Source organism: Littorina saxatilis, linkage group LG1, assembly GCF_037325665.1.
Source record: "Littorina saxatilis isolate snail1 linkage group LG1, US_GU_Lsax_2.0, whole genome shotgun sequence".
Lineage (NCBI taxonomy): Eukaryota > Metazoa > Mollusca > Gastropoda > Littorinimorpha > Littorinidae > Littorina > Littorina saxatilis.
This window is the reverse complement of record NC_090245.1, coordinates 100,969,176-100,995,543: the sequence shown is the minus strand read 5'-3', so window position 1 is coordinate 100,995,543 and position 26,368 is coordinate 100,969,176. Positions and strand designations below refer to the sequence as shown.

General features: G+C 40.8%; 1 protein-coding gene across 10 annotated transcripts in view; it reads left to right on the top strand.

The window, feature by feature from the left end:
* LOC138947567 (casein kinase I-like) overlaps positions 1-26,368 on the top strand; it is a 59,999-nt gene that overhangs the window by 5,452 nt on the left and 28,179 nt on the right. For 9 of the 10 annotated variants that reach the window (XM_070319104.1, XM_070319067.1, XM_070319090.1 and 6 more), the window contains exons 2-4: positions 9,817-9,857; positions 10,344-10,413; positions 11,018-11,038. In XM_070319104.1, the coding sequence (XP_070175205.1) occupies positions 9,817-9,857; positions 10,344-10,413; positions 11,018-11,038 (132 nt within the window). The remainder of the gene's footprint in view (positions 1-9,816; positions 9,858-10,343; positions 10,414-11,017; positions 11,039-26,368) is intronic. The other variant, XM_070319083.1, reaches the window with a different exon arrangement.

Sequence of the window (26,368 nt, the reverse complement as noted above, 5' to 3'; positions counted from 1 at the left end):
AGTATAGTGCAGTGGATTAGAGCGCTTAACAAGAAAGCGTGCTTTTATAAATTTCCTGAGCTTGTTTTTAATTCAAACATAACATATATCTATATGTTTTTGGAATCAGGAAATGATGAAGAATGCGATCATTTTTGGATCAATTAAACATAAAATGTTATTTTTAATTAGAATTTTGAGATTTTTAATGACCGAACTCATTTATTAATTTCAAGCTGAAATGCAATCCCATAGTAAGGCCTTCGTCAAAGATTGCTTAACCCAAATTTCAATCAATTTTTAAAATTTTTTAATGAGGGCCTGAACTGTCAATAAAATTAAAAGCCGGATATGACGTCATCCAAAGAAAGGGAAAAAATGTCTGCCAGGGATATCATACATATATATATATATATGGAAAACATATTTTGGAATGTTTCAAGAAGATCGGTCGAGTAGTTTCCTCAGAATTCATCTACACACATACACCACAACTCTCGTCTTGATTCCCAGTCTATGTTAAAACATTTAGTCAAAACTTGACTAAATGTAAAAAGGGGTCAGACTCATTTATATTTAAGACAATAACAATATTAACATACAGCATTTAAATACAATTTAAAATTAAAAGTCTATAGCTGATGCTTCATTCAGAAAATAGTTGCAGCTTCTGTTTGCACAATGTCTGTTGCTGAGCTCTTCATAATTGGGCGTTAATCTGTGCATAGCTGGCTGATCACATATATGGCCCAAAGTCAGAATAGGTGTCCATTTTTGTGACATACAAAATCAATTTTAAAAATGAACATTTTCTTTGTTTTGAAAATAGAGATGTATTTTAGAGCATAAATACGCAAGGAACAGCTATGATTTAAGAAAACTCATGTTTGATCACTTCACAGATTCAGGTTTAAAAGTTTGCAGGAGTTCATAACTTCACACCGTCACAAAATTTAGACTTGTTAAATCATTGTAGCTACATGTATTGGGTCTGTTTTAGACATCTGAGCAAATTGCTACAGCAAATTACTTTGCATTTCAAGCAAGTTAAACTTGTTTTGGCCACGCATGATGCAGATGTGAACTCCATTAATGGGAAGTTCATAACTTCACATAATTTACTTTTATTGGTATAATAAATTTAATTTATACAGGCAGGAAACAATTTGTTTTGTTTTTTAATCTGAAAAAGGTGAGCTGGAACATGAAGGTAATTTTTGAAGATGAAGTGTGGAGAAGATTTTTTGGTTATCTGTATTATTTATAGAAATTAATATTGTCACAATTTTTTCACAGCAAATATTGGCATAAGTTATCATTAAATCTACAATTTTGCTGTTTTTGTGCAAAATGTGCTTGAAAAGTACCATCAAAAGGATTTCAATACACCAAAATGTTTGTCTGACTCAAAGAGTTGGCAGAAACTGAAAGTTATTTTAGAATGTCCTAGGAGTTCATAACTTCACACCGTGACATCACAAACTATGGCTAATTCAAACCAAAGTAAGAAAGTGCATATGTCATCTTATTTTCTCTCCAGCTACTCTTTGTAATCAACATACAACTAAGTAATAAAAGTAAAACATTTGTGAAAACAAACGATAACAAAAATCAAAAATGTGAGCATGCGCATAACTTCACAAGAATTTTTGTTATGTTGGTCTCTAGTACAGTTACAGTATAATATATTTGCAAAACAATGACAAACTGAGAACACAGAGTTATAGTATAGGCTAAAGCTGCACTTATATTACAAAATCAGATTTTAATTGCCAAAATAAAACAAATTGTTTGAAACTTGTGAAAGTTCATAACTTCACATCAATCACACATTTATACTAAAATAACTAACTAAAGTCTCTTGCAAATAATTCTAAACAACTTAATGATTTACTTAACCAAACTCAGTCATGAAAACTGTTACCGAAATCATTATTTAGTTAGTGTTTATGTCAGCTGACTGTGTGTTCATAACTTCACATCATTTATTTAACTGAAAAGCTACGTACTAAAATCTGCTGGTAAATTAAAATAAAAATGACATCAAACTGTAACAGCCTACTCTGGAGAAGAGCAGCACATCATTTGAGGTAGTGATTTAGTGTAGTAAATTAATTATTGTGTATAAATCATACTCATGGCATGTGTTCATAACTTCACACCGTGGGGCTGAGGGTCAGTTGATGTGAAGTTATGTACACCGTGCAGTCAACCCAGATTCATGCTGGAATTATCAAAATGTAATTTTGAGGGTTGATATTCAGAAAACTTCTTACAAAATGTCCAGATAAAGTCAAATGTACTCTTTTGCTATTAACAAGGCATTATTTTAAACACGCCCTTGAAAAATGAGCTTGAGTTATGTGAAGTTATGAACTTCATGACAAAACGGCTAAGTACTTCAGAAAGAAACAGTCAGCAGCCAGTAGATTCTTTTTGTGATGAAAATCATGGTACAGTGTAATTTGGAAACTGAAAATAGTCATTTTACATATATTTTGGGTTTTGACATGAGTTAGTAACTCTCACATAAAAATAGTGCGCAAGACACAGAGAAAATGGCTAACTAAAGCATACTGCTTGACTTTAGTGACAAAAATTGCTTAGTATCTAAATCTAATGTACTTTTATATGCAAAATTGCTGTTCCACTACAACCTTAACTTTCATGGCTAGCATTTAAGGACAAAAAACACTCTCAGTGGAGATAGTAGGAAAGTTCATAACTTTCTCACAAGAATTTTTTATTTCTCAATTACTCAAACACCAATGAATGAACTTGATGCAAACTTTCAGTGTGACTGCTGCTAGTGGATCCAAATGCATTACAAAGCTAGGTGTTCCCCAACCAGTCAATTTACTCTTTTTATAAGGCAAAAGGTTGGAAAGTTCATAACTCTTTTTTCACAAGAAAATCTGCACGTAAACTTCAAACTACTTTTGAACATGCAAAAACAAGTCAAACAACCCTTTTTATGTTTTATACCTCTGCAAAACATACTGTAAAATACTTTTTTACAAAAATATATCAGGTTTCAATCTTTAATTATTATTTAGAGCTGATCAGTGAACAAAAATGAAGTCTTACGGAAATAGTTATGAACTTTCTGTGAAATTTTGTCTCCCCATTTTCTGCAGGCTCACTGACAAAATTCAAAAACTTTGCTTTGTCAAAGGTACATTTGAGTTTTACTGGCTCAGTGAAAAGTCATTCATGACATTCTGTCCCATAAATATGACAGAGTAGACCATGTTTCAATATGCTGTAAGGTCATGTCACAAAAAATGGCCAAAATGTAGTGCTGCTGACTTCAGATAATGGCGACATTTTCATTAAAAACAACAACTGAGCACACAATGTTTCTCTAGGTGTGTACTTCATACTTTTTTTTACAAGTCTCATTAATCTTTACAAGGATTTTATTTTTCTTTGATGTACAAATCAGGTTAGAACCAAGGTTGCACAGCTATTTCAGCTGTGGACACCATTTCAGACTTAAGGCCATATATATATATATATATCAGTTCCGAGAAGTGTACCCGACTCCCTGGTAGTGGTAGTGGGGTTGGTAGCATTTTAACAGCCAGTGTAAAGCTACAGTGCATAATATTATCGTGCATGCAACAGAAAACAGATGCTCAGCTGTGGTGGTTGCATTGCATTTACAGGTGCTCAGATAAAAAATAAGAAGCAGGCTTTACTGTATCTGCGGGTTACCTCAGTACCTGTGTCTTCCTCCTCTGTTTTTACTATTATTGGCCAACACCCTGGTGTGTTGGTTTTCAGCTTTCTTTCCTCATCAACACTTTTATTGGAGTAATGCATTCCCAACACCGCAAGTTGGAAAAAAAGAGGAAGGAAGGACCAGCAATGAAGCACACCTGCAATAAAAACACCTTTTAAACTTTAAAGTTCATTGTTGTAAATGCAATTCTTTCCTGGTTTCTGTATCACTCCCTTTGCAGCTGGCTCACTTTTGCATTGTAGCATTACCACTATTGATATTATTAATACATGATTTGAGGTAGTACGGAATATTATGCAGCTAAGAGTAAACATACTATGTATAGTGTGAATTGTGATGGGATAGGGCACAGTGACGAGTCAGTTAAAGCTTAACACTTACTTGTGAGTGCTACTTGTTTGATAAGGTGTTTGCTTTTGAGTGTGAATTAAAAGGTCCTCTACATAGTCACGTGATAGTGCCAAACAATCAACACATGGAAATGATTTATGTTTCTGATGTTAAACAAAATGGATTGAGCTGAACTTGAACAAGTTGAAGTTTACATGAAGCTTGGAAAAGCATTGCAGTGCATGATTTCTTAATTCTTTTGCACTGAGAATATTTCAAATCTACATGAGGCTTTTTGTACATTTATATTACTAGACTAGAGAGAGAGAGAGAGAGAGAGAGAGAGAGAGAGAGAGAGAGAGAGAGAGAGAGAGAGAGAGAGAGAGAGAGAGAGAGAGAGAGAGAGAGAGAGAGAGAGAGAGAGAGAGAGAGAGAGAGAGAGAGAGAGAGAGAGAGAGAGAGAGAGAGAGAGAGAGAGAGAGAGAGAGAGAGAGAGAGAGAGAGAGAGAGAGAGAGAGAGAGAGAGAGAGAGAGAGAGAGAGAGAGAGAGAGAGAGAGAGAGAGAGAGAGAGAGAGAGAGAGAGAGTGTGTGTGAAGGAAGAAAAGAGACCTACATTTTGTTAACGGCCCCTTTTTATGGGGTTTCACAGTATGCCAATGGCTGGGTGTCACATCTTGGAGGTGATATTCTGATAATTGGTCCCCAGAAGCAGTTTACTAGTTATAGCGTAATTGAGCCCTAGGGTGCTTTGTTGATGAGTGTGTTAGCAAGTTGCGTTGAGGCATGCATGCACCTTAGTTAGGAACGCTGATGCACAGGAATAAGTGACAGTGACAGTAAACATAAAATAGTTTATGTGTTTACAATTTAAAATTGTAAACACATAAACTGATAAAGTGACAAACAAAAGCAACTTTGTTTCAGACTTACTCTTACTCTTAGTCTGAATCACAACTTTTGTTTTGTCTTTCAATTTGTATGGTTGAGAAGACCTCTACAACTTCAGTGCAACTACAAACTTGTACAAGTGAGATTGGGAGTCAATCATGAATCAATCATTCAATATGAGGCTTATATCGCGGGAAACTCATTTTTAAAATTTAAATTTTTTTTTTTACTTGGCCTTGAAACCACAGTAACTTAGTTGAGCCCAGTGAATGAAGTTGTTCTTATTAGTTGTCTGTGACTTTCAAAGTGCATTTTATGGGGCAAGATGGTTGGTCTTTGTTTTCTGAAGGATAGGTTTGATCAAAAGTGTGTTGTAGCCAGGCATTTGGAGTTTTTATTTTACAGTAATGAGTCTGTTGAGTCAGCTCTGGAATTGCAGGGTACTTGAAACTGCATTGGAAGAGTATCCAAGTCTGACTCGCAGAAGTTTGAATTCACTTACTCAGTGACAATTGGGGTTTTGTACTGGGTAGCCCAGAAACATTCTGTCTCGTTTCATGAAATGAGGAATGTGGAGTGTGTAATGTAAAGTGCTGCACTTCCGTTTGACAAGGTCTTAAATGAAGTTCAAATCTCAGCTGAAAAGACATTTCCTTAGTTTAGAAAATGCTGACACCAGAGTTCATGTTAGCGCTTACATTACAGTTGACCAGTGAATACCCACCCTGTTGATAACACAAGCAGGGTGACTGAGGTAACAGACTAACACAATAGTGACAGGTAGTACTTAGTACTGTGAGAGTGTAACATAACAGACCCTTTAGGAAAGTGAACCTCCTTGTTTTGGGAGGGTTCACTCCCAACCATGTATATGTCGTGCCGAATTCACGTAATTGCCGATTCCGCGTAATGGGCAACATTTTTGCCCATTTCGCGTAATCGGCAAAACGCTGCCCAATACGTGAAATCGGCAGCGTTTTGCCGAAATCGCGTAAACGCCTCTAAAACTTGCCTATTTCGCGAATTCGGCAGCCGATTACGCGGAATCGGCAGCCGATTACGCGTAATAGGCAAGTTGCCCATTACGCGAAATCGGCAATAGTGAGTTTAGTGTGTATGTTTGTTTGTGTGTATGTGTGTGCGTGCGTGTGTGTGTGTGTGTGTGTGTGTGTGTGTGTGTGTGTGTGTGTGTGTGTTGTCGTCGATACTGACCATGACTGTGCTAATATACTTTTTAGCACGCACGCACACACACTCACACACACACACACACACACACACAACACACAACACACAACACACAACACACACACACACACACACACACACACACACACACACACACACACACACACACACACACAGTATACTAGTGATGCAAACGAGGCAAACATTTATTTTCGAAACAAAAGAACGATAATAGGAAAAGATGAACAAATAGATGAACATGAAGAATTACGCATAATTGTGAAAAAGAACGCTCCTCAACAATACAAGTTAAGCTGCTATTTTCATCTTTCAGTACCACAAACACAGGTTATAGTTTGGCTGACATGCAGTTTGGTAGTAATTTTTATTTGTTTTTACATTTGCTGTTTTTCGGGTGGCAGTGACTGTGGCAGAGAGTGCCGCTTTTTCTGCAAGCGCATCTTTTGGAGCTGCAGGATGTCTGACAGGCGCATTTTGCAAACCCCTGACCACCATGGGCGGAATGCTTAGTAGCGATTTTTCTAAAAGAAGAAACGGCTGTGTTTGTATCTTGAAGCTTTAGGATTTGACAATCTGCCTTCTGTAACTGGTTTCTGGAATAAGCAGTATTGACGACGCCGTGCTTTGTGGCGATCCTATACGCGCCGTGTTCTGTGATTTTAGACACGACTCCGGGGATATTTCTGGCGTCGAGTCGACCCCTGTCAAACTCAGACACTGGAAGTAGGACACAGTCCCCGACGTTTAGGGAGGGTTGTTTGGCATTGCTTGAAGACAGCATTTGAGCGCTACTTTTTTCTTGGCCAAGTGAAGCCTCCGCTCGGCACGCCCTTATCTTCTTCATGTGTTCAGCAACTGTGGGGTCATCAGATGTATTGTCATTCTCTTCTTCTTGAGATCTGGGATCTGCCTGGGAACAATCGGATTGTGCTGATTCCTCATCTCCAGTCTCTAAATCTGCACTGGCAGCCACATCTTCTTTGTCTACTGCCATAACGTCTTGAGCAACGGGTTCTGCCACCCCTGTCAACTCTGGTATGGCCATGGCTTCGTCTGTAACTCCCTCTGGCCCTGCCATCTCTGGTACGGCCATGGCCTCGTCATCAACTTCCTCGGCCCCTGTCATCTCTCGTATGGCAGATTCCAGCTCTTCCTCTGTCGTCAGCACGCCTGCAACTTCTTTAGCTTTAGGCAGAAAGGTCTTCTGCAGACCCAATCTGGGTTTTTCCCCAAACAACACCTCGTATGGAGTTTTGTTCTGCAGATTTCTGTGTGAGGATGAATTCTTTTAAAGCTGGACAAAGCGGAGCCCTTCAGACCAGTTACTGGTGCTGTTGTCGATGGTCCACGCTATCAGCATTTGCTTCACATCTGCGTTCGATCGCTCTACTGAACCCTGGCTCTGGGGATGTCGAGCCTGCCCATGTACAATGCGAAGGTTTTGCCACATGTTTTTTAGTTCGTCAACCACTGAAGCAACAGGTTTCACAGGCCGACACAAAACAGTTAATCATTTTACCGGAAATGTTCGCGTACTTATCTTGGAGAATTGTTTTGGTTTTTTTCTCGCCTCCGTGCCCAGTGTTGACATGTGCCTCAAGCAGGACGTCGAATAGCTCATTTTGGGTGACGATGTACCGGGGAGTTTCTTGTTACGTTTTCCGTATCTGCACAATGTCATTATAATTAATTTCAGTTGCATTTGCGAACGCGAACACTTACACATTTGTACGTGTGTGTGTGTGTGTGTGTGTGTGTGTGTGTGTGTGTGTGTGTGTGTGTGTGTGTGTGTGTGTGTGTGTGTGTGTGTGTGTAAGAGATCAACACAAAATGACACATTAGCAGACACGTCACACAAACAAACTTGATTGTCAATGCAAAATGAACACACGTTTCGAACAAGCTTAAGCACGTAAAAAGTTGAGAGAAAAAACAATTTTCGTGAATTGAGAGAGAGAGAGAGAGAGAGAGAGAGAGAGAGAGAGAGAGAGAGAGAGAGAGAGAGAGAGAGAGACAGACAGAGACAGAGACAGAGAGATACACAGAGAGGGACACAGAGAGAGACAGAGAGAGAGACAGAGACAGAGAGAGAGACAGAGAGAGGGAGAGCTCTTACTTTGATCACCTTCTTCATCCCAGCAACTTCAACCAGATCAAACTTCTCCTTAATGTAGTAAACGTTTCTGTTCTTTCGATCTCCATCGCCGGACAAGACATTCACCACGTAGCGGTAGTCGTCTGCGTTGGGCAATGTGTACTTGGAAAACTTTTCATTTTTAATTTTTTCATTAAAACGCGCACGATGCTTGCCGTCCATGTTCCTCTGCTATCAGCAAAATGAAAGCTTGAACTAAAAGTTTAAATTTGGTATTGTTTGTGAGTTTCAATCACTAAGGCCCCTTGTTTGATTGATAATACGGGCACACGAGAACAAGTATTTCCTGAGGATATGCTCACAAACCGTTCACTCTGTGTGTGGCTCGTGTTCTTTTCTGTTATACTGTCATTGACACTGTTAGAGAGAGAGAGAGAGAGAGAGAGAGAGAGAGAGAGAGAGAGAGAGAGAGAGAGAGAGAGAGAGAGAGAGAGAGAGAGATCGACCACACACACACACACACACACACACACACACACACACACACACACACACACACGTACGCACGTATGCACGCACACACGCACACTTAACTTGCTTTTGCCGATTTCGCGTACTGGGCAACTTGCCCATTACGCGTAATCGGCTGCCGATTCCGCGTAATCGGCTGCCGAATTCGCGAAATAGGCAAGTTTTAGAGGCGTTTACGCGATTTCGGCAAAACGCTGCCGATTTCACGTATTGGGCAGCGTTTTGCCGATTACGCGAAATGGGCAAAAATGTTGCCCATTACGCGGAATCGGCAATTACGTGAATTCGGCACGACATATACATGTATTGTGTCAACTTGGTCTTGTTAGCCGGCTCTTTTCACTGTCCAGGAAGAGGGACTCCAGATTTAGTGGAGTGGACTTGACATGGGGGGGGGGGGGGGGCTTGCAGATATCAAAGGGGTCAGGGCTAAACATCTTGTCTCTTCCACTTTACCACCTTCTATCACCATCACCAGGGTACCACATTGCAAGGACCAGATTTACTGGAGTGGGGGGGTGGGGGGGGGGGGTTGCAGATATCAAAGGGGTCAGGCCTAAACATCTTGTCTCTTTCTCTTTACCACCTCCCATTCCCAACACCAGGGTCACCACTTTGCAAGGATCAGATTCAGCACAAGGAAATGTCATTCAAACCATTTATCATCAAATCAGTGTCCACTCTTGTCTGGCATGTCAGGAATGTAATAGTTTCCTTGACCTAGACCCATGGTAACTCCCACTTACTGACATAGTCCCAGCTTGAATTGTTGCTTGTTTTATCTTTAAAATGTGTAAAATGACCAATGAGTGATGCCTGGCCAAACCTTGCGACAAACTTTTTAGAGTTTGCATTTATATTTGCTTCGATTTATTTCAGTTCCCTCTCACTCTCAGTCTCAGTCTGTTAAACATACAATCAGAGAATAATGAAAGTTTGCTAATTTGACAATTTTTTTAGTTTTTAAAACTTTAACTTTAAAGAACTTCATGATTCAAAATTGTCATGTTGACTTATTGAAACCTTCTCTGTTTTCAGGAAAGAACCTGTACAACAATGAACATGTGGCTATCAAATTGGTAAGTACTTTATTTTGTTGTATTATTCAATTCAATATATTTGATTAGGATATGAAACTGAGTTCAGATAATGATGGTTAGGAAAGAACATGTGTATCACTGTGTGTATTTATGACTATGTGCAGTGATTATTGTAGTAAAATAAACTGATGCTTGCAGCTTAAAATGACAAATGCTATGGGATTGGGAAGATTCAGAACAGTCTGCTAGTCCTTGGTTATGTCTGCTGTCAAGTGTGTGTGTTTTAACAGGGCAAGCTACCCTGAATCATAACACATACTACTTATCAGCTCTTTGTCAGCAGGCCTGTTTCAGTATCTCACTTTCAACAAAGCTTGTTTACAACAAGCAGAAACCTCTTGTTATTCAACAATCCTTGTGGGTATAGTACAGGTATCATTAGCCGGTCACAGGGAGGGTGGGTGACTTTGCACAGCCTCCGGCATTGTTCATTGATGGAGGGGGTGTTTTGTGTGTGTGTTGCAGGAGCCCATGAAATCTCGAGCCCCCCAGTTGCATCTGGAGTACAGGTTCTACAAACAATTGGGGCAAGCAGGTTGGTGACCTACCAGACACACAATGCACTGCACAACTAGATCCCTCTTAGACTTAATTTTTTTCAAGGGCAGAATTTTTTTTTTATTGGCGAAATAGGCTAGTATTGCCTAGGGGTTGCAAGGGCTAGAAAGGGTTGACGGTCTGGTCTGATTCAGTGATTGACATTCTGTTCTGTTTGGTCGATAACTCGGCTGTGTTAGTGTTGCTGTGTTCTTCTGTCTTTGTATGTTTTTGTGCTTAACATTCATAAACTCAGTTGTACTTGTATGTGTGCATAACCAGAAATCGCACTTCTTTCATCTTTGTTTGTGTGTTTCACATGTTTGTGTGTTTTTACTACAGAAATCGGCGTACATAATTACATTATTTGTTTAGATCCCAGTGTTTATAATTATGGATTTGTGTATTAGTCTGCTTTTTGATGTGAAAGTGTGCACTCCAAGCGTCTTTTCTACACAACAGAAGTGATATATTTTGTTTATGTTTGTTTCAATGTTTGTTCATATGGATTTTGTTTTGCTGTGCTTTGAAAACATCATATGTGTTGCTTCATTATTGTGTCTACAGTAGATTACTTGCCCTTTTTTCTTTCTCATCCACAGTCTTGGACAATGACATACTGCGTAAGACTTTGTGATAACCAATACTGCTTGCTTACTTCTTCTTCTTCGTTCATGGTCTTAGACTCCCACGTTCACTCATGTTTTTAGCACGAGTGGAGTTTTACCTGTATGGCCATTTTTATCCCGCCATTCTCCTCCGAAAACGGCGTATGGCTGCCTAAATGGCGGGGTAAAAAAACCGTCAAACACGTAAAATTCCACTCATGCAAAAAAACCATGAGTGTACGTGGGAGTTTCAGCCCACGAACGCAGAAGAAGAAGAATCCCGCCATTCAGGCAGCCATACGCCGATTTCGGGGGAACTGCTTGCTTACAAATTATAAAGGAGAGGGTGGGTGTGGGATAATAAATAAATTTATTCTGCTGATTGTGCATTGATGCATGCCGTAATGGACATTGGAGATACTGTACTAAGCTTATGGTGCTTTCGCTTCACTGTGGCAGTATCAGACCGTGTCAATCTGCTGATTAATTCTGCAGTGAAATCAGTGGTGTTCTGTAGTAACTCTGCCTGAACTGTGCTGCAAAAATGTGACAGTGTAAAAAAAGAAATAGACGGTCTTTAAATTTGATTAGTTTAAAGAAGGGGTGGTCTTTTCTCAGGTGTTCCGTAGACTGCATTTAATGTGTAACCGCTTCAACAGCTTTGCTGCTTTAAATTGTGTTGGCTTTCAAAGCTATTGTACATGATTTGCAGAGCTCTGTGGCTGACTTGAACAGGAGTTAGAAGTACAGTTGTAGTATGGTGCTATTCCACAGAAATCTACAAGTACAAGTAGCTTTTGTCCAAAAGAAAAATGTGTGGTGACTTATGATTAATAACTCATGTCATGTGATCCTTAAAAATGAGATGGCATATATATATACTGATATAGCACCAGAGAAAATAAGCATGATGTTTGCGCCTTTAGTTTGAGAATGGACAAACTGCTGTTGTCACTGTCATTTTTTTGTAGCTTAAAAGCCCCAATGCACTCTTGACTAATTATGTGGTTAGAATGTTGATTATCTTCACTATGAATGATGAATTGTTTGACTAGAATAGAATTACCTTAGTTAAAGGTGATGTTAATATGGTCAAGATTGAGCAGACGTTTGTTAATATGTTATCATTGTAAAGTGTACTACAATCCCTCATTGAAAGTTCGGCATGACTTAGCTGAAAGTGAGAACCAAGTAAGGTTCAAAACAAAATGTGTACTTTTTGTTCTGAAGGGAAATCCTTGTTGCGCCTCTACAGTTTCATTGTTTACGTAAAGTCTTTAGGGCGTGGTTAGTGTGTCCCAGTGTTGTACCGCCAGTTTAGTGCAACACCAAGCCCGGTAGGGCTAACCGGCCTCGAGTGTAACTGAGACTGTGTTTCCTCACCCAAGCAGAAAGGGAACTCAGGTGGACAAGAATGAAGCCGTGCGCATGAATGTTGGCACTGTGAACTGAATAGGCCTACTGACATTGTAAAGTAGCGAGAATAAGCCGGCACTGTAAACTGGATACATTGTACAGAAGCTAGAATAAACCGGACCCTATACTACTAGGAGGTCTATGACATTTCTGCTGCGAGAACAATAATGGATGAGTAGTTTTATTGAAACACAGCACGAGATGTCGTGTGTGTTGAAACTCAGTACCAGATGCCGTGCCTACATTCTGTGGAAGCAGAAATCAAACGGCACTAGGCGGCTGCATTCTCGATGGTGATGGCTGAGCTTGCCCCATTGCACAAAGTGGACAGAAAATGCGGTTAGATGCTACCGTGCCCTAAGCTGGGATCACGTGTTTACAGGGCTTTGTACCCTGACGGCTGAAATGCATTTGAAACAGGAAGTTTAGCCTGTTCACCTGTCATTTATGATTGAAAACAGGATCAGTGATTAAAGGGGAAAGTTGACAAAACATACCCATTGCACCCCACCCTTTCCCACTCACAGCCACTATCTTTTCAAAGTACAAAACAAAATCTTGCACCCCCACCCCCATTCACAGCCACTATCTCCCTCCCCTTCCCTCTCCACCACACCGCTCTCTCATTTGAGAAGGGGTAATAGTGAAATAAGTACACTGCGGTTGACCTTGTGATTATGTTTAAATGTGAATGAACATTTTAGATCAAAATGCTAATAAGCGTATCTGGCATAGGACGATGGGAGTCGTCCCTTTCTGCATGTGAAGTGAATTCTTGACCTCACTGAATTGCCATATTGGGTCATGACAGGCACTATTGAAAGCAGCCCTGTGCCGTGTTTTCTGTCCCTGTTGAAACAGGCGAGGTTTCCTCTGTCCGCCCCTCCCCCAACCTTTGCCTTCACCCCCACGACCACCACCACCCACTTTATCTGTTCTCCCTTTCATTACCTGCCCTGTCAGCAGGTGCAGACTGTATCGAGGCAAGATAAGCTGGTTGTGATCAGGATGTGATGTTGATAGCATTGCTCAACACCGTCTTGACTCATAATCGTTCACCACTTGCACAGACGCACCCCCCCCCCCCCCCCAACAAACAACACCAGCCTGAGCACTTTTATTGGTGTTATTGATCTGGGTGTATCGTGATTGGCTTGAAAAGGGGTTGGGGTTCGCTTGCTTTATGAGGTGGAAAGCAGAGAGGAAATGGATTGTAAAACAGAAAGAATTTCTGCCCTTTGCTTTTAAGTTTCACAGATGAACTTCAGTATTTTGTCAATTTCTTATGGCAAGGGTTTCTACGAGGTCCAATATCCCTGTGCATGTCACTCTGTGCAACAAAGGAGAGTTTTCTTTATCATAACTTCAAGGAAAAGAAAGCAAAACTGCGCCTGTCCAAATATTAAGTTTTAAAGTGTATTTTTTATGAAAGTGTACTGGTGTCCCCTGGGGAAATTCAAAGGCTAACATTGCGTTTTGATTGCGGTGTTTAGCAGGTGGTGCATGTGTTGACATAGCGCAGAAAGGTCTTGATGTGTTTGGAAAAGGAGGCAAGGAGGGGGCAGCATTTCCTTCCTTCCCTTCTCGTTCAGGCCTTCTTCACACATGGGTTATAACCAGTGTGAGTCGGATTTCCTTTCAACCAGACAGGCAGAGGTTGTCACCCCGGGACCTTGTAATAGTTTTTGAAGAGCTCTAATTTAGCTGACTTGACACTGTTGTCTCTCCCTCATACTTTGCTCTCTTTGAATTAGGCAGTTATACATTTACCTTACACATTGCTTATGAAAGACAATCATCCCCCCAACCCATCCACCACCAGCCTAACTTTTGGTTCAGAACAGTAGTACATGTAGTTTATTCCACGGTCTGACAACGAAATTTGAATCCGTAGGGTTCTGAAGTAAATCGTGTCCACGGTTTCTGATTCTAGACAGAGTGAGCCTTATGTGGACGTAGATAGTCCTGTTGCTAATGTATTCATGAGGGGAAGAAACGTGAAAAGACTGGGTCTTGAAACTGGTGGAAGCCTTGCAGAATAATGAGGGCATTTCTGCTGAAGGTCATGGGCTGTAAGTGCAGAAGGAGGGTTGGCCGAGAAAGAGTGGGGCGACTGTAACTCCGCGGGATAGACAGATTGTTGTTGGTGACAGAGGCAATCAATATTGCCTGCTCTCTGTATCCCACCAAGACACGCCGCCGCATTGAAACTGGCCACCGTGAAATGCCACGCTTTTCTCCCTTCCGATGCTGGACTTCTTCTCCTCGAATGACAGCCTTTTTCCTCTCCAACGATAGACTTGTGCCCGGCAATCGAGAATTTGCCCTGCCAATTTATCTCTTCTCTTTCCCTCTCTCTTGCCGACACCGGCAATGTCTCCCTGCAATCATAACCGTAGCAGTGCCTCATGCCAGTGGCCCCCTCAACGCTGTGCTGAGGCATTAACGGGTGGGCTGCTAATGCCACTGTGTTAAACTATAGTGGTTGCTTTCTCTCTGTCCGTCTTTATAGACCGACCGGGTCATACCTAAGACTTTATAATTGGCAATGTAGTGGCTGCTCCGCCTGGCGTCTGGTATTATGGGGTTAGTGCTGGGACTGGTTGGTCCTGTGTCAGAATAATGTGACTGGGTGAGACTGGGTGGCCGAGTGGTAATGCACTTGCGCTCGGAAGTGAGAGGTTGCGAGTCCGACCCAGGGTCAGGGCGTTAGCAATTTTCTCCCCCCTTTCCTAACCTAGGTGGTGGGTTCAAGTGCTAGTCTTTCGGATGAGACGAAAAACCGAGGTCCCTTCGTGTACACTACATTGGGGTGTGCACATTAAAGATCCCACGATTGACGAAAGGGTCTTTCCTGGCAAAATTGTATAGGCATAGATAAAAATGTCCACCAAAATACCCGTGTGACTTGGAATAATAGGCCGTGAACAGTAGGATATGCGCCGAAATGGCTGCGATCTGCTGGCCGACGTGAATGCGTGATGTATTGTGTAAAAAATGTCATCTCACACGGCATAAATAAATCCCTGCGCCTTGAATATGTGTGCAATATAAATAAAAATAAAAATAAAATAAAAATAAAAATAAATAAATCCCTGCGCTTAGAACTGTACCCACGGAATACGCGCGATATAAGCCTCATATTGATTGATTGATTGATGAAAGCCTGTACTGCGACTTCTGTCTTGTGTGTGGCGCACGTTAAATGTCAAAGCAGCACCGCCCTGATATCACCCTTGTGGTGGACTGGGCGTTAAGCAAACAAACAAACAAACAAACAAACACCTGAGGGTGCCACCGCTCAGGGTCACTGGCTGCTGTACATGTGACCGGTGCATAACATTAACAATACGTTTGGGAAGTGTTCAGACAGTCGAGTTTGTCATTGTTGGGTTGTCAGTCTCGAACTGTCACTGTCAGTCTCAAATTGTCAATTTTGCTCTAGGTTGTTAGCTTCAGGTTGTCAGTTTCGGGTTGTCAGTTTCTGGTTGTCAATTCAAATTGACTGTTTCGGGTTTCCAGTTTTAGTTCATTTTAGCCTTGGAACAGTAGAAGCACATGTGCTTTGTTCGGTTGTTGAGAGAGTTTAATAGGTGTGGTTACGGTAACATAGCCAAAAAAAATAGGGTAGGAAGGTAGGCAATCACTTTTTTTTTAAAACTTTTTTTTCTAATGTGTACAAATTAAACCTACTTGACAGGGAAGTAAGTGTGCGACTCGGGCGCTTTCGCTTTCATTGCGTTTTCTGCACTCGTTTTCTTGTGTTGTTTTGTTTTTGTTTTGACAAATGTAATACATGTAAAAAGTTATAGGGTCGGCCCCTAAAAATATGGTAGGTCGGGTTACCGTAACCACACCTATTTTTTTTTTAGGCCTAGTCAGTATTCATGTTCAGAACTAGCAGCAGCAGCTAACCCAGTGTATGCAGGTAATAATTATGCTATATAAACCGGACTGGATCCATTATTGCATGTGTAACACTGCATGCTTGTGGTTGCAGACAACCTTTTTTGGAACAGACAACCTTTTTTTGAAATAACAGTATCATGTAATCCCCACAACTGTCATACATAAGTGATCAATAAGCAGAAGGTCGGTGAGAACAGCAGCACAAAAACATGTATAACACATGAACCCTGTGCCTCTTGCCTCATGTCAAGCATACAAATAGCACTGGAACCCCCCCGCGGGTTAGGGGGAAGAATTTACCCGATGCTCCCCAGCATGTCGTAAGAGGCGACTAACGGATTCTGTTTCTCCTTTTACCCTTGTTAAGTGTTTCTTGTATAGAATATAGTCAATTTTTGTAAAGATTTTTAGTCAAGCAGTATTTAAGAAATGTTAAAGGCATATGTACGCGCTCCCGTGTTTACAAAGTGTAGTTTGCCCATAATCGATGTCAAACGCACCATAAGACCATAATAATGACGATATGTCACCATGCGCGGACCATAATACATGCATTACAGCTTGTTCTAGCCTCTGAAAAAGTGAGGATGTCAACAAAGCCACGGTGTTAGCTCCCTTGCATCAACGTTACATGTGTTGCCAAATCTATAAATAGGACGATCCAGATCAAAATGAAAATTAACATATCTCAACATTGAAGGGGTCCTAGACCACAATATTTTGCAGGGAACTTAATTTAGCATGTCTCCAGCTGTTGGTAAAGCAATTAGCGTGTATAGTCATCGAGTACATATGCCTTTAAGTCCTTTGTACTGGAAACTTGCATTCTCCCAGTAAGGTAATATATTGTACTACGTTGCAAGCCCTTGGAGCAAATTTTTGATTAGTGCTTTTGTGAACAAGAAAAAATTGACAAGTGGCTCATCTGCCCCCGTTCCCCGTCGCGATATAACCTTCGTGGTTGAAAACGACGTTAACTTAAACACCAAATAATGAAAGAAAGAATAGCACTGGACATTGTCAGGAAGAGAGTTCATCTCTAGTGGTTAACCATGACAGTGACCTTGGTGGTTGATAAATGAGTGTAATGTAGCTCTGACAATAGATAAGACCAAAACAAATCAATACACTAGCAGGGCTGTAAGTTACCAGCTGATATGTTTGCTTGTACAGTGATAAGGTTGGCTTACTCTCCTGTATCATCTTCAATCATGTTTATGTCATAAATTTGTAGGTGAGTCTTTAAGGATAGTCTTTATAGTATTGTTAGCCACAAACTGTATTTAGTGTGTGTGTGTGTGTGCACACGCTGATTGCTATTGTACATCGCTGATTGCTATAGTACATCGCTGTAAGGTCTGGTTCTTCTTCTGCGTTCGTGGGCTGAAACTCCCATGTACACTCGTGTTTTTTGCACGAGTGGAATTTTACGTGTATGACCGTTTTTTACCCCGCCATTTAGGCAACCATACGCCGTTTTCGGAGGAAGCATGCTGGGTATTTTCGTGTTTCTATAACCCACCGAACTCTGACATGGATTACAGGATCTTTTTCGTGCGCACTTGGTCTTGTGCTTGCGTGTACACACGGGGGTGTTCGGACACCGAGGAGAGTCTGCACACAAAGTTGACTCTGAGAAATAAATCTCTAACCGAACGTGGGGACGAACTCACGCTGACAGCGGCCAACTGGATACAAATCCAGCGCGCTACCGACTGAGCTACATCCCCGCCCGTAAGCTCTGGTGAGAAGGGGGGATTAATAAGTGTCCATTATTATTATTATTATAAAACAACAGCACAGTTGTCTAAAGAAGATAGGGCATAACTTTTGTAGCTTTATTGTTGACCCTAATTAGACATTGTCAACCCCCCGCGGGTTAGGGGGAGTCCCATATTGGTTGGGACGAGAAAGAATTTACCCGATGCTCCCCAGCATGTCGTAAGAGGCGACTAACAGGTTCTGTTTCTCCTGTTACCCTTGTTAAGTGTTTCTTGTATAGAATATAGTCAATGTTTGTAAAGATTTTTAGTCAAGCAGTATGTAAGAAATGTTACGTCCTTTGTACTGGAAACTTGCATTCTCCCAGTAAGGTCATATATATTGTACTACGTTGCAAGCCCCTGGAGCAATTTTTTGGTTAGTGCTTTTGTGAACAAGAAACAATTAACAAGTGGCTCTATCCCATCTCCCCCCTTTCCCCTATCCCATCTCCCCCCTTCCCCCGTCGCGATATAACCTTGAATGGTTAAAAACGACGTTAAACACCAAATAAAGAAAGAAAGAAAGAAAGACATTGTCATTTAGTTTTTATTGAGTCACTTGAGAAAAAGTGACTCTATGTAATCGGTCAGTGTTAGTCTGTCCGGCCGGCCGTCCGGCCGGCCGTCCGGCCGGCCGTCCGTAGACACCACCTTAACGTTGGACTTTTCTCGGAAACTATCAAAGCGATCCGGCTCATATTTTGTTTAGTCGTGACCTCCAATGACCTCTACACTTTAACGATGGTTTCGTTGACCTTTGACCTTTTTCAAGGTCACAGGTCAGCGTCAAAGGAAAAATTAGACATTTTATATCTTTGACAAAGTTCATCGGATGTGATTGAAACTTTGTAGGATTATTCTTTACATCAAAGTATTTACATCTGTAGCCTTTTACGAACGTTATCAGAAAAACAAGGGAGATAACTAGCCTTTTCTGTTCGGCAACACACAACTTAACGTTGGGCTTTTCTCGGAAACTATAAAAGTGACCGGGCTCAAATTTTATGTGAACGTGACTCCCAGTGACCTCTACACTTTGACGTCTGCTTTGGTGACCTTTGACCTTTTTCAAGGTCACAGGTATGTCTTGAAGGAAAAAAATTGAAATATCATATCTCTGAAACTATTCATCGGATTTGATTCAAACTTTTTAGGATTATTCTTTACATCAAATTATTTACATCTGTATTGTGTTGTGAATAGCAATTTCTTCCTGTCCATCTGATGCCTCATATAATATTCAGAACTGCGAAAGTGACTCGATCGAGCGTTTGCTCTTCTTGTTTATGTCATTATAATTTACATGTTGATCTAAAGACATTTGTTATTAAATAGAATTACTTGTTCTTTTAAAAAATAGTGGGGAACTTATTGGACTAGCGTTTTCCACTAGGAGTGAGACAAACATTAAGTGTTTTTATTTTTAGCTCTCACAGTTGAATTTACAGGCATTGGTGGGATTCTATTCATAATTCATCCCGCAGTGGGGCACTGCGGTTATGAAATTAAAGGCCCCTCCTGTTTTTGGAACCGCAGGAGCTTTCTAGTTTGCTGTTAGGTAGATTTTTGGTTCCTCTTTCCTGTCATGCTCTCTTTTTCTTCATGAATTCTTTTCTTTTTTCTGCCTTCTTGCTCATTCACCTGTATTTTTTCCAAAAATCTCTTCTCTTGCCGCTTGTCTCGCGATTCATGTATAGTTTAATCTGTTAGTGTTCTGATGTAAGTCCAGCAGTAGATAGGTTAAGCCTATTTTAACATACTGGAAACTGGTAATCTTCCAGTAGGTATTAATTTAGTTTTTCTAAAGCCTGCTGGGACACAAGTAATGGGTTAGTGCATTAATTTTGTAAACAGGAATCGCTTGACAAGTGGCCCCCTTCATCCCCCCCTTCCTCGTCCTGATATGGCTCTGCGTAGTCGGCTGGACGTTAAGCAACAAATAAACAAACAAACAAATTCATAATTCATTGCACATAATTTGTAGACTTTGAATTTTTCAGATCACTCCAATGATATTGTTTGCTATAAATAAAGCCATGTTCGTAACAATAATATGAATTTTATTCTTGTCCTGCTCAAGAAACACTGTCCCTTGCGGCAGTACTTTACCATTCATGTTCTGTAGTCAACACTGCATAGTGTACTGTAATGTTGAGTTTGAAGTGAAAGTTGTGCAGACCGGCATCACTATAGCTTCAAGCTAAACACAAAGAATCAAGTTGTAGGCTTGACACCGAGATTTCTGTTTGTGTATCAGTTAAATGATATCGTGCCATAGGGTTGAGTGATCTATTTTGGTTTCAGTTGTCAGGAGTGACATGACGTACACTTGTATTGATTTTAACTCCAAGTAGTTCACAAGAAAGTTTAATTGTACGCAAGTCTATCCATTAGGTTCACCATGGAAAGGTTTGATTTTGAGGCCTTGTAAACTTGAATTAGGAAGTAGAATTAGTAAATAGAAGACCGAAGGCACCTTAAAAATTTCTGACAGTTAATTCAGATTCAAAGGTAAATCAGTCTTGATTTGAAGCTGTGTGCTGGCTATGAATGGCATGCTTTTATGATAATTTTACCATTTTTATGAGTCGTGGTTCACAGATCCCTCTGTACTCTGCAAATGAGGTAACAATTCTTTGTGCATGAGGAACTGCAGAGTAGTGTAATTAAAAATGTGAAATGGTTGACTTTTTCTACTTCAAATATGATTGTTACACTTACAGTAGCAGGAAAAAAACATGGTAATGTTGTTTTTCCCTGTAACTGGACTGCTGTTGCTATTTCTGTAGTAGTATTGTAATGAATTGCTTTTTCTCGTCTCTGCCTTTTTTCACAAATAATCTCAGGTTGAAATCTGATCAAAAGAAGTGTTTATTCTACTGCCACAGTGTTTGTGATTTTATTCACTCATACAGATGGTCTACCTAGATGGGCCATTAGGACCCCCAATTACAATTGTTAGGGGGTCCAACCAGGAGGACTTGTACAAGTTCTGTGAGACCTTTCCAAAAGTGTCATATGACATGTGATGAGTAGACTGGATGATCTCTGTAAATTTGCATCAGAACAGATCTGATCGAAAGTGTTCTCGTCTTCGAAATCCAGCCAAGTGTACCTTCTGTCCATTCTGAGTGGAAAAACTAACGGACAATTACAGTCTGAAAATCAGTATCAGCATGCTATTAATGCAGATTTAGTGCGTCCCGGTGGCCCATTCCAGAAAAGAATTTCTGGTACATTTTAAATTCTTTGATTCTAGTGTGTATGGGGAACAGGAGAACAAGAAACAATTGACAAGTGGTTCTATCCCATCTCCCCCCTTTCCCCGTCGCGATATAACCTTCGTGGTTGAAAACGACGTTAAACACCAAATAAAGAAAAGAAAAGACGGGGGTATCCCCCACAAAAATAGCATACAGGATTGTGGGACTGCTGTTCGTGGGTACTTACGCACTAAATTCGACTTTTAATACACGACTAGGGTCAGTGGGCGAGTGATCTACCAATGAGCTTACCTGGCACACAGGTCTCCGAGGTGAAAATAGAAAGTTGACCTTCAAATATGCATTACACATGAATTTTCGAACATGTGTCGACTCGTCTGTTGCCGAGTTTCTCCGTTCGTATTTGTGTATTGTACGTTCTGTCGATCTCACTGTTCGAGGTAAGTTAAGTTGATTACTGACCCTATGCTCCCATTCACTTCATATTTAAGTTTAGAAAGCAATCTCAAGTAGCCTTTAAATTTCAAGTGTGACCAAAATTATATTGTTGTCTGGCTCCGAAATGCATTGACCAGTTGCCGAAAGGCGCTGACGTCATTGCATGAAAGGATTTCCCAAACCAGAATTCCCAACCGATTTTGAGACTTTGAAGATAAAGTTTGGGACGACGACGACGCTCTATCGCCAGTTTATAATGGGAAGCAAGCTGTTAAAGATGGGCGTCGACAGAGCCAATGTAGGGGGATACCAACTTGTAGATAGTATACCTGTGAATTTACTAATATTGCATGTTTCAAATTGTGGTGTGAGTGATGATTACAAATAGTTGGATCAATAATACATCAGTAGTTTAAACACCAGTGACAACCGGCAGATAATCGCCCATCACGTCCAGCTCAGCGACTTTGCAAGGGAGTGAATTATTCAGGTGACTGCTCCGGGGACAGGGCATTACTTCAGCACGCTCTCCTTTCTTTCTCCGCTTTGCCTGGGCTAAAGTATTGATGACTGCCTTGTGGTTTTATGGCCTTCTTAAAATCAGATTAAGCAGCTGGTCCCTTCTTAAAATCAGATTAAGCAGCTGGTCCTGACAGGGATGCCTGAGCAGGAAGCAAGTTCACTGAACGCTAGTCTTTAGGGCTGACTACTGTAAGATAGTTCTTAGTCTTCTTCACTGGAGGGGGATTACCAGCTTTTTGTTTGGCAGTGAAGACTATGTTAATGTAGGGTTTGTTTAGAGGAGTGATGTGCCAATCTCTTGTTTAATAGGGCTTTTTGTCTTTGCAATTGCTCCTGGGTGTAGGCTTTGGATGGTAAATTAAGTGAAAAGGAGAGCTTGTTTTGTGAAGGAAACCATGCAACCCCTCTCCCTTGCTGAAACGGAAAGCTGTTAGGGAAGAGTAAAGATGAGGTCTTGGTATTTCTTTTAAGGTGACAGTGACAAAGGGGCAGTTAGGTTTAAATTGTGGTGAGAAATATTCTCCAGGGTACCATTGGGTGAAAAAACAACCCCAAGTGAACATTATAGTGTTGTGATTTTGGAAACTGAAAAAGATCCTGTTTCCGCTTTGATCACAAGAAAACTTGACTGGGCCAGTTTGGCTGTTAAATGACACCAGAGCGTTTTTCCTGTGTCTTCTCATATACACTCTGCAACAAAATGCAGCTGTAGTTTGCTTTAGGTGCATTGCTGTGTGGCATACATAATACAATCAGATTTTTTTGGTTTCACTGGGGGCAAATTGCTTGCAAAAATCGCATGACATGATATGTAGATGTATTAATTCTATTAATGCGGGGAAATCGTAATATCCCTGACCTTGCTGTCGGTATGCGACCTACATGAATTGAAAGAGCGGGAGAGTGACTTACACAGAAGTGGTTTTGTTTGAGAATTCTCCCTTGGCCTGCTTTAGCCCCTAGTGGTTGGAATCAATAAGTGTGGTCTGATGAGAGAGTCCAGAATGCCACCTTGTAGTGCTGACTGCTTCGACTCCTATCTCACTCCTATCTCCAGCCTCTGTGACTGTGTGTGTCTAGGGAGCTTCAAATAAAGATGTCAGTCAGATAATCTACAACATACTTCAGCTTACATTTTCACAAGTACACATGTACTGGTCATAGTTTAGAATATTCAAACGATGAAACTTATATCCAGTAATAGACTTCTGCAGTTTGGAACAACATACAAATTACGATGAAAATGAAAGCTAGCAGACTTTTGTCATGTAAAATGTGAGTGCAGGCCATGCCTTCGGACCGATATGCTGGAAGTCAGAAGTACATTATATTTACTGCAGTTTGATAAACCTTCAACCAGACTGAGTGTGCTGTAAGAAAGTTTACAGTGATACCTATGATGTTAGGCCTCTTCAATAAGAAGACACCTGGTTAACAAAAGAACGCACTACTCTCCTTTTGTCTGTTAGTGTTATCTCTACCCAAAAATATTTGTTATGACATGGTTCTCAATACAGGGACATGGTCCCAAGGGTGTCCTTACTCACAGGTACCACTGCATCAGTGCATGTTTGAGTCAAGGAAGAGTGACTGCTATCCTATGCATGTATGGTACCGGTCACTCTGAACACAAATTCTGGCAGTTTTCACACCCCACGTGCACCCATGCAGACATCAGCAGCATAGGTCTAGGCGCAGGTGCTGATTTGAAAGCAGATAAAGCCTCAGGTGATTGACTGCTAGCATCCCTCATCCCACTACTTTCTGTGTAGGCATGGCTCAGCGACCACTGATCTGCTTCCCTGCTTCTAACACATTGTGTTGTGGCATGACCAGTAGACCACTACCAGTACAATAATGTACATGTACTCAACCCTTCTACCAGTACATGTACCACCAGTCTATGCCTTGCCCACAGTCCATCACTTACTGGCAAGGACAGAGGAGGGGGTGGCGGAGGGTGGTGGTGTGTTTTGATCCTGAAGGGGGTTGGATGGGGGTGGTAGAGATTCTGATGGGGGTGGAAGGGTAGGGGTTGGAGTGGGGTGTGTCATGGTGTGGTAAGCATTCTGATGGGGACTGGTGTGGGTGATTGGGGGTGGAGGAGGTTGAAGGTTTGTTTTTAACTGTTGCTATGAGTGCACTTCTGGTTGTCAGTGGCTGCAGAGATCAAGTTTATGGTGGATACTGTCAAAATTTGTCATTCACATTTTATGATTTCATTATCTTCAAGCTTAACTTTTTTCTGGAAAAATTGGTTAGGACAGAATTTGTTATTTTGGTAAAGGTGTTGATTTGAGAATTCCATTAGCTATTAAACCAGGGGAAGTATTTTCTTAATTCTTTTATTCAGATTTCTATCTCTACAATAGCATGACAGAAATGAATGTTTCTGGTGTGTGTGCGTTGTGTGTGTCTTTGTGCGTTCATTTTTATCTCCCCCAATAAAGTGTAATCACCATCCATTTACTTCATTCTGCAGAGTGTTGTTTTTCTTACGGCATCCTGCATAATTTTCTGTCAGGCCATCACCATGCTTCCTTCTGCCTAATCTGAATCATCATCGGGGCAAAAAAGTTCCCTCATAAGCAGCGTGGCAGCTTCAAGAGCAGTGGGTGCCTTGAGGCAGATTTTAATCATGCTGTGGCTGCCAAAGCCTCCGTAGCTTGTAGCTTGCGCACATTGAGGAGAGATCAATGCAAATCAATCCTCTTTTTTTTCACTGCTCACAGTGTAGCGCAATTTCACAGCTTGTAATGAGTCAGTCCAATCAGGCTGCAGGCTTAGTGGAGGAATTGTAAGGCTCAAACCCTTTGCACTGTTTATTTAGGGGTTGGGGGGGGGGGGGGGGGCAGGCAGGACAGTTACGATTTGGAGAATAAAAAGACAGCTATGGGCTTATGTCTTCTGTGAAGGACACATGTCTGCTTGTGCCTCTGTCAACTCAAATACTAGAGTGTCATTTGTCATTTGTTTTGCGGTGCCTTGTCACTGTCAGATTTGTTATAACTACACCAGATCTGTAATTGCCACAGAGAATATTCTTGGTATGTGGAGTTTTGTCAGTGTGTATACAGTTTACTATACAGGTATTATGTGTGTGTGTTGTTTACAGTATGGCCGTGTTTGGGGAAACATATATAATATGAAAAAGATTCAATAAGCTTTGACTTTGTTCACTGGCAGGTTTTTCTTGTTATACATTTTGACTTTTTTACCCAAGATGTCACTTTTGTTCTTCTTTCATAAATACTCATCCCCCTCCCTAGGCAGAAGGGTTTTCAACTAGGCAGAAGGGTTTTCAAGCCTTAAAGTATTTACTTATAGTTATGCTGTTTTTATATTTAGTCAAATATTTTAACATCGAGGGGGAATCGAAACGAGGGTCGTGGTGTATGTGCGTGTGTGTGTAGAGCGATTCAGACTAAACTACTGGACCGATCTTTATGAAATTTGACATGAGAGTTCCTGGGTATGAAATCCCTGAACGTTTTTTTCATTTTTTTGATAAATGTCTTTGATGACGTCATATCCGGCTTTTCGTGAAAGTTGAGGCGGCACTGTCACGCCCTCATTTTTCAACCAAATTGGTTGAAATTTTGGTCAAGTAATCTTCGACGAAGCCCGGACTTCGGTATTGCATTTCAGCTTGGTGGCTTAAAAATTAATTAATGACTTTGGTCATTAAAAATCTGAAAATTGTAAAAAAAAATAAAAATTTTCAAAACGATCCAAATTTACGTTTATCTTATTTTCCATCATTTGCTGATTCCAAAAACATATAAATATGTTGTATTCGGATTAAAAACAAGCTCTGAAAATTAAATATATAAAAATTATTATCAAAATTAAATTGTCCAAATCAATTTAAAAACACTTTCATCTTTTTCCTTGTCGGTTCCTGATTCCAAAAACATATAGATATATGTTTGGATTAAAAACACGCTCAGAAAGTTAAAACAAAGAGAGGTACAGAAAAGCGTGCTATCCTTCTTAGCGCAACTACTACCCCGCTCTTCTTGTCAATTTCACTGCCTTTGCCATGAGCGGTGGACTGACGATGCTACGAGTAT